Source organism: Zea mays, chromosome 2 (assembly GCF_902167145.1).
Source record: "Zea mays cultivar B73 chromosome 2, Zm-B73-REFERENCE-NAM-5.0, whole genome shotgun sequence".
Taxonomy (NCBI): Eukaryota; Viridiplantae; Streptophyta; class Magnoliopsida; order Poales; family Poaceae; genus Zea; species Zea mays.
This window is the reverse complement of record NC_050097.1, coordinates 166,515,160-166,523,852: the sequence shown is the minus strand read 5'-3', so window position 1 is coordinate 166,523,852 and position 8,693 is coordinate 166,515,160. Positions and strand designations below refer to the sequence as shown.

Below are 8,693 nucleotides of genomic sequence, written 5' to 3'. Positions count from 1 at the left end.
TCAATAAGCATGTTAAGCATTAGATGATAAACTTAGGCTCTGTTTCAATCTCACGTGATAAACTTTAGCTTCCTGCTAAACTTTTGTCATATGAATTGAAGTGCTAAAGTTTAGCTCTTTAGGGTGTTTGGACTACTCTAATAAAGTTTAGCATATTGGAATAAAATGACACCCATGCCTCTAATGCGGAGAAAGAGAATGAGGTTAGAGGGTATGGTCGGAAAATGGGGTTCCCTAGCCCACGTTTAGCTACTTTTAGCGCCCTTTAGCAGCTTATGGGATAATAGGTGCTAAATTTTATCCCACTACAATTCGCTCTCATGTTTAGGCCCTGTTTCAATCTCATTGGATAAATTTTAGCTTCCTGCTAAACTTTAGCCATATAAATTGAAGTGCTAAAGTTTAGCTCCTTGGGGTGTTTAGACTACTCTAATAAAGTTTAGCACATTAGAATAAAAAGACACCTATGCCCCTAATGAGGAGAGAGGGAATAAGGTTGGAGGGTATGGGTGGAAAATAGGGTTCACTGGCCCACGTTTAGCTACTTTTAGCACCCCTTGAGCAGCTTATAAGATAATAGGTGCTAAATTTTATCACACACCATTAGCTCTCCTCTTTAGGTCACTAAATGGCTAAAAGTAGATAAAAAAAGCTGCTAAAGTTTATCTAATGGGATTGAAACAGGGCCTTAGATCACCAAATAGCTAAAAGCAGCTAAAGTTTATCTCTTGAGATTGAAACAAAGCCTTATTGTATTTACTATTTCAGGAATGATCTTGTTGACGTACTTGTGCTTTTCTATGTCTTACCAGTTCAATATCTGGTATATGAACAATATGTTTACTTTGACATTGAATTCATTTATTATGGTATTTTTATGTGGAGTGTCCATTAAAACTCTTAAGTGTCGCTTAGTCACCCAATTAATATCATCAACTATGGTTGGGTACCGTCACAATGCACGAGGATTAGACTAGTTTGAACTAAAACGCGACAAATAAAAAAGAACGGAAAGAACGGAGAGAACGTTATATCAATTTTTTACTTGTACTAAATAGTCAAATAAGATGTCTAAAAAATTAAATTGCAGTATATTTTAGGAAAAAAAATAGAGCTCATCGCCTCTTAAAAATCCTTTTAACCATCGAAGGTTAGTGACTTATTTCGAGAGAGGAGTACGTTTTAAGCCGGTGCTCCATGTGTCCCGTCCCGTGTCCCGTCCCGTCTACGTTTTAAGCTGCGAGCGAGATCTGCTTTCACAGCGTGGCTGACCAGCAGATCCGTCGTTGCCGGAACCCACGCTCGCCGGCTGCGAATGCATCTGTAGCCTGCTCTTCGTCCACACGGACAATTGGACGAGCTAGACTCTGCGTCGCCGGCGATGGGGTGCTCCTTCTCAGGGCTGAACGCACTGTACGACACCGTCGGCGGTCGGGGTGGTGACGTCTGGGTTAACGACTACCACTTCCGCGTGCTCCGCAGGCTCGGCGATGCCGGCCCTGCGGGCTCGTCGGTCTTCCTCGTCAAGGAGGTCGTCGCCGCCGCAACCGCCTCCGACGGCACGGCTGGGTCAGAGCCCGGCGCCTCAGGGATCGCCGGGAAGAAAGGCATCGACCCATCACACATCTCAGGTGTCTCTCTCATACATAAATAAAGGTATCGAGATCCGACTGTTGTTCCTTGCGGCGACGTGCGAATGGGTTTGGATCTGGGGTCTATCCGGCCTGCTGGACAGTGGAATGACATTTGTTCACGGTTGGATGGATTATTTCACAATTCATGGTGAAGATCATTTTAGGCCTCCTTGTTCGGTGTGCCGTTCTTGTTCCGTGTGAGAATTAAGATCATGATCCTTTTTTCTCTTCAAATTGCATGCTTCGTTTCCTTAGCTGCTTGATGTAAACAATATTAGTTTCTGTAAATGCACTTTTGAATTTCGTTCTTACCATATTTTAGAGTCACAAATAAATGTCAGACTTGATTCTGAGAGATTTCTGTATCTTTATTCTCTGCAAAATTTGTTTGACATATTTAGTTTTGCATTTTTTGATGAGATAGGTGGTCTTAATAGCACTTCTTCTCGGTTCGACTCATCGTGAGAGCGAATTTCAGGTTGTGGCCCATCCGTCCTACGCCAAAGCACAGGTCTAAGACCTGGCGTCGGTTGCGGTCCTTTCTCACATGGGTTGTCGCTGTCGTTTCTCGCATGGGCTACGGTGACACTGTATGGGTGGGACAGGGTTCGGAGGTTTCTTGACCCACATGAGAAAATCTTCTTAATATAATGCCCGGGGGCTGTCTTACTCTGCAGGATGAGTTTTTTTCGTTAGTCCCTATTGGTCGAATTCTAGTGTCCTATGTTGCAAACTTTATTATATATATACCATAACTACAATATATCAATATTGAGCGGACATCACTCTAAGCCCCACGTTGGTGTCAACACTAAGGGCATGTTTAGTTCGTGGCTAAATGTGCCACACTTTGCTTAAAGTTAGTCGTTCGAATTAAATAACTAACCTTAGATAGAAAAGTTAGGCAAAGTATGACAAGTTAGCCTGTGAACCAAACATGCCCTAAATTCTGCAGTCTCTTAAGGCAATCACCATGTTGCCTACAATATAAGATAAAAAGTAATAGTAACATATAGTTTAGCCTCTTGTATGAAAATTGGACTGTGTGTTGTATTTCATGCCCACAAAAATGCAATTTATGGATGTGGTTGCTAGAGTTTGCGTATTGCTGGATACAAGACAATTTCCACAGAAGTTCCGTTGTGATGCGATTTTATTAATACTAGGACTGGTGCACCGGTGAGAGCTGTCTCACTGAGTCACCAGGTTGTGTTTTCGAAGCAGTCTATCCACATTTATGCAAGAGGAAGGCTCGCCTTGGTTTATTTCTTTCATAGATCCCACTCATGTGAATACATCGGTACTGGTCTGCCCTGTTAATATCAAACTGTGAATAGCCGAATACTAATTTAGTGATGACACAGTTCATATAAGATATTGATTCTTTTGTCATTATGGATCTTATTGTGTTCTTGGTTCTGCTGTGTTTCGAGATCATATTTTAAATCCTACTCTTCTTGTTATTTTGTCATATGACAGCTGACGGGACATATGCTCTCAAGAAAGTTCTTGTTCAGAGTGATCAGCACTTAGAGCTTGTTCAGCAAGAGATCCGAGTGTCCTCTCAATTCAGCCATCCAAATTTACTTCCTCTTCTTGAACATGCCATCGTTGCTGTCAAGGTAGGTTGCATAGTAGGAATCATGTACTTGATTCTTCATAGTACCAGTCTTTAACGAAATGTCCCTTAATAACAGAAGTTCTACATGTTTGTTGTAAAATTAGCTTTGGTCTTTACTCTATACTTAATAGTATGTCAATAGTTCTTGTACATTCTTCATTTGTTGGTTGTTGCAAAAGAAGAACAAAACTAAACAAGTTCTCTTCCAGTTAACAAAACTGTTGTCTCTTTGATACATTTTAGAGAAATTTAATAAGTGCTCCCATAAGTTACTAGAGTTTAGAGTTACCTAATTGGTCCCTGCATTTTTCTGCTATTAGCTGCTGCTTGCAGGAAAATCACTTATTTATGGCCAGCAGTACATGCCACCAAATACCATGTTAAAAGTTTGATTAATTGAGTTGAGCTATCGTGTAGTTGAATTTAGCCTATTTATTTAAGAAAGAAATCTAATCTTTGCCATCCGGCTATTGCCTGAGTTAAATTTTGGCAAACGTCAAATCTGGATATCTTTGGCTATCAAACTATCAAAACCAGACAACTTTGACCCTTGAGGGGCCGTTCGTTTTTTCCGGAATGGAGGCATGGAACAACTCCTAGCCGATTTGCTCTCTAATTTATATAAGTTTTGATCAGCTGGAACGATTTCTGGTCTATTCCTGGACAAACGAACAAGGCCGGACTGGTTTCAAAGCGGTTTTGCCTATATATGTATTTTTTTTCTAAAACTAGTAAAAATATAGTAGGCTAAACACCTTTGAAACTAGTCGAGGGCCAAAGTTGTCCGGTTTTGATAGTTTGATGGCCAAAGATATCCAGTTTTGGACTTTGATGACCAAAATCAGACTTGGATAGTTTGATGGCACGACTTTTTCCTTTATGTGATGTGAAATTGCTGAAGTGGTGTTTGATTTAGCCTCTTTTCCTTGTATAAAAGGCACAACAAATAATAGAGAAGGTTCTATTGGATGACATGGTACCATTGTGCAGTTTTTTTTTGTGGTGATGTGGAATCTAGTTTTGAAGGAAAACCTTTTCGAAACAGTGGTAACATTTTACATTTACCTAAATCACTACATAAAAAACCATTGATGATACCTAAAGATGACTTGTTCTGACAGTAGAAAAGAATATGTGTGGCTGGGTTGGGGGGGGATTCTGTCGTCATTGAATTTACATAATTTTATTTGTAGGTAATTGTTTTAAGTTTGTTATATATATGTGCTGTTATCTGTGTCACATCTATATTACTTGTTACTTATATAGGGTGTTCAGGATGGATCCCAGAACTATGAGGCCTACTTATTATTCCCAGTTCATTTAGAAGGAACATTACATGATATAACTAAAACCATGCTTGAAAAGAAGGAATTCTTCCCAACAATTACTGTTCTCCAGATATTTCGCCAGGTAAGTAATTACATTGTCTTCTGTGTTCTGCTGAATTCTGAAGTTATTTGGCAGATATAATAGATGTGACTTTCCTTCTTAGTAATCCACGTGCTAGAAGCCTAGAGCCGTGAACTTGGTATCAATTATCAAGCTTATTTTACTCATAGTACTGCATAACTATTTTTGTCCACATGCTTGATTCTACTCCAATGCAATTTCACTTGGATACATATAAGTATGCATCAATGACTACTGAACCTTTTCAAGCTTTGGGTGTTGGTTGTGGTCGTTCCATGTGCATGGGACTGGTAGCGGGCATTTTACCTATCTCTACAGTATTGTATTCCTATGACATGCAGTTCTCTTGTGCCGTTCAAGGAAAAAAATTGACTACTGAATTTATGGTTGTTATTTCCATACCAAATTTCTTTTACATGGTCATGTACATGTTGTTTTAGTTGCTCACGCAAGCAGCTTTTTTTTAAAAAAAAACAGCATGGCACATTATGTTGGTTTACTATTCTCTTTTTTTTTTTCAATAAACATTTTAAAAATGTGACTGTCCGGGTGCTGTTGCAGCTTTGTTCTGGATTAAAGCACATGCACAGTTTTGATCCACCATATGCGCACAATGGGGTTAAACCAGATAATGTCCTCATAACACAGAGGAAGCAGTCTCATCTAGCAATTTTGATGGATTTTGAGAGTGCTGGTCCAGCAAGAAAGACTATTAGATCACAAGCTGAAGCTTTGCAGTTACAGGTACCTTTGTATTCAAATATGCAAAGAATATTGTTAGTGCATCTGAACTGATGACTGTTTATTGATTGCTGCCATGGTAATATAGTTGGTGAATTTACCAAACCATAAATGTTATGTTTGAGCACTCATTACTCAACATACCTTTGATATGTTATGGATGCTTGTAGGAATGGGCTTCAGAGCACTGTTCTTCTCATTACCGTGCCCCCGAACTATGGGAGTGTCCAAGTCATGCTGACATTGATGAGAGGACAGATATATGGTCTTTGGGATGCACTTTGTATGCTATGATGTAAGATTTTCATCTGCAGACATCTTATAAACTCTTTTAGTCGTTTAATCCAACATGAATAGGTGACCATGCTTAATCATTGTTCATTCGTATTTACAATGTAAAACTTTATTGTGCAACAAAGCGTTAGTCTTTAAAGAATCACCAGAAGTTCAATTTTGATTAACAAAATGCTATTACAGCTGTGATTTATTAGATTACAAGGTATCATCAATAGATGTTACAATGTGTCAGTCAAAAATATATGGCTAATATTGCCAGTATGTTACTGGATTATGATGCCTCAACTATTTTGTAACATACTTTAAGTGCTTACCCTACAATGTTTATAGATTCATATTATGTAGACTTTTCTTTGTGTATTATGTTCGCAAGCAACATAGTCTGTTTCAATGATATAATTCTGAAACATTGGAACATGTTTAAGCATATTATTTTTCAACCATTCAGACCCCCAGCCATTAAAGCTTTTCAACCCAATCAGTCTTTCACACCCTATGGACAACACCTACACAACAAATAGTAACATGTTCCTTCTTTTTTGTTTGATAACTAGAGCTCTGACTTAGCGAAAAACACTTTTCTTTTAATTGGTTGCAACTGCAGTGTATTGGGCTCCATTGGTAAAATTGTTTACCATCTCATTTTGCAGGTATGGAAAGTCTCCATTTGATTATGAGCTTGATGAGTCTTCTGGTGAAAGCTTGCACAGTGTTATTAAAAATGTACAGATTAAATGGCCTGAAGAAGCGGGATCTACATACCCTGATTCCCTCCGCCAGTTTATAACTTGGATGCTGCAGCCACATCCCGCAGTTCGTCCTCATATTGATGATATCATAATTCATGTTGATAAACTTGTCATGAAGTACTCTAATTAACCGCTACACCAAGCCGCTTCTCCACCAGAAAAAAGAATCATTATTATGTAAGTCTACACGATTCATTAGCAAAATGTGATATGTATGTTCCTTGATAGCTATTACTGTATTAAACGAGAAAAGGACATTCTGCTGTAGTCTTCAACCATTCGTGGACTCGCCATTGTTCATGAGTATGTTATCTATAGATGTTTTTTTTGTATGCCCGACAGTGTTACCGGGTTAATAAATGATACAGTACCTCTTTTATAGTTATAATGGTGCCCTCATTGTGTTGTTCATGGTGCTATACGATCCTGCATATTCTTTTTCACCAAGAATTTATTGTCCATAACAAGTTTCCCTTGTAGCGTGTATGCCTTGAGCTCACTGGAAATCTTTTTTTCCCGTTTTTCCCTGGATCCACAGAATGATCAGTGCTCCAAAATTAGCTTCGGTAGCTTCTTTTTCCTCATAACACTAGGGTGTGCACATGACACGGTTCAGACTGTTTAGAGCATTTCCAATAGTTACGTAAACAACTTACTAAATATGAATTTAAGAAATTTTCCGAGAAAATCCTTTTCCAACAGTTATGTAAACCAGGTCCTTAAATTTATAAACTCCCTACAAAATCTAATTTCATTCCTACATTTACCAATCTCGTTGGAACTCCCTAAATCAATGTTGGTTCTAAATCCATCGCGAAAACCATATTTCGGCTACTATTTTGTGTCTTCCCACTATCCCATTGACCACAAATCTATCTCTAGTGTCATGTGTCATGTGTTGTCTTCATACCGTCGTCACGGCGACCTTTTAGCCTTCTATCGATAACTTCGACCTTCGAAGATATTATGGAAGATTGTTGATGTGCTAGCTCAATTAAAAAAATATACTCACTTTTTTTGTTGACATGGATAATTTTAAAATTAACAACCAATAAATAAAGAACTGTTGGAGCACATATATTTTTATACTTCTCTAAATTTATATAACTATTGGAGATGCTTTTAGGCTGTTTCAGCAAAGCGCGTAAACGGCTGCGAATGACACGTTTATACCCAGGCCCAGAAAAAGGGGCAGGGCGCTGCTTTTTCTCATATCTCAAATCCACGTTTTTTCTCATTCGTGTGCGCGCTACTGAAAGGGGACATCTTATTTATATGCTAAAAAATCTCTTCTCACTAGTATATTCTATTCCCAATAGAATAACGATCCAAAGTGCTTATAGATTTTTTTGTCGATAAGTAAGATTTTCACTGCATTTAAAAGATTAATACAAATCATCTCCTGCCCACTGCAACAATAAGATACGAACGTAGAAAAGAAAATAAAAAGAAAAAGAACATGGCAAGCACATTCTTAATGGCTCTCAATTCTACGACTAGAGCGCCACTTATAGAAAAAGCGGCCCGATCTTCCGTGAGATATGATAACTTGATTGAGTGGAGATCTCGACGTAGATGATCCAAGGCTCCGAGCGAACGGTTCCTCGCAATCACTACACCACGGCTCCGTTGGTTATCACCCGTGACATACAAATGACCTTGTCACGAAGGCTTATCTCTGCAACCGCAATCAAGAACACAAGCAAGAACAGGAAAGAAACGCAACCAAAATTGTATTGATTACGGGATGGGTCTCACAAACCAATGACGGCGATACTGTTCGATGACAGAATTGATCTAAGCAAAACCCAAAACCTAATGTGGCGGCGGCTGCTGAATAAATAGAGTATTAGGGCGTGCGTGACCCCTGGACTCGCCCCTAATGGGCTTCGACGCGATACACGGCCCAACGGCCCAACAGACGGTGTCGTAGTACCAAAACAGAATCTGAATCCTGAATTGTTTCGATGATTTCCCGTTAACTCCGGATGAATTTTAAGGTGGAACCAGTGGGGTTGGTTAGATAATCTCCTTATCTTTCCAACCATATCAAGTCCGTCACAATCGGAGTCCGGATGCATCCTGGGCGTCCATTTTAGTGCATACTGGTCCTGGAACCTGAGATGGAGTCGCAGCCGAGTCGGACTTGATCTCCTTCCTGTTGTGGCTGCCCTTGCTGCTCCTCCTCAACACCTTGGCCTTTCCCAAGTCCTTGCTGGTCCTCTTCAAGGTACCTAATCA

The 8,693-nt window shown here is 39.4% G+C and overlaps 1 protein-coding gene across 4 annotated transcripts; it reads left to right on the top strand.

Moving 5' to 3' along the window:
- Window positions 1-1,156: 1,156 nt before the first annotated feature.
- Window positions 1,157-6,870, top strand: LOC100283604 (serine/threonine-protein kinase 16). Of its 4 annotated transcripts, none has more exons than NM_001156505.3 (6): window positions 1,157-1,631; window positions 3,114-3,256; window positions 4,522-4,665; window positions 5,227-5,409; window positions 5,577-5,701; window positions 6,354-6,870. In NM_001156505.3, exons 1-6 carry the CDS (start codon window positions 1,382-1,384, stop codon window positions 6,580-6,582), a joined length of 1,074 nt encoding a protein of 357 aa, NP_001149977.1. In that variant the 5' UTR covers window positions 1,157-1,381; the 3' UTR covers window positions 6,583-6,870. The 4 variants fall into 4 exon arrangements, with proteins under 4 accessions (NP_001149977.1, XP_035820709.1, XP_008668044.1 ...); XM_035964816.1 differs by having other exon boundaries at window positions 1,162-1,631; window positions 4,531-4,665; window positions 5,314-5,409; window positions 6,354-6,863; XM_008669822.2 differs by having other exon boundaries at window positions 1,162-1,631; window positions 4,531-4,665; window positions 6,354-6,863.
- The last annotated feature ends 1,823 nt before the right edge of the window (window positions 6,871-8,693 follow it).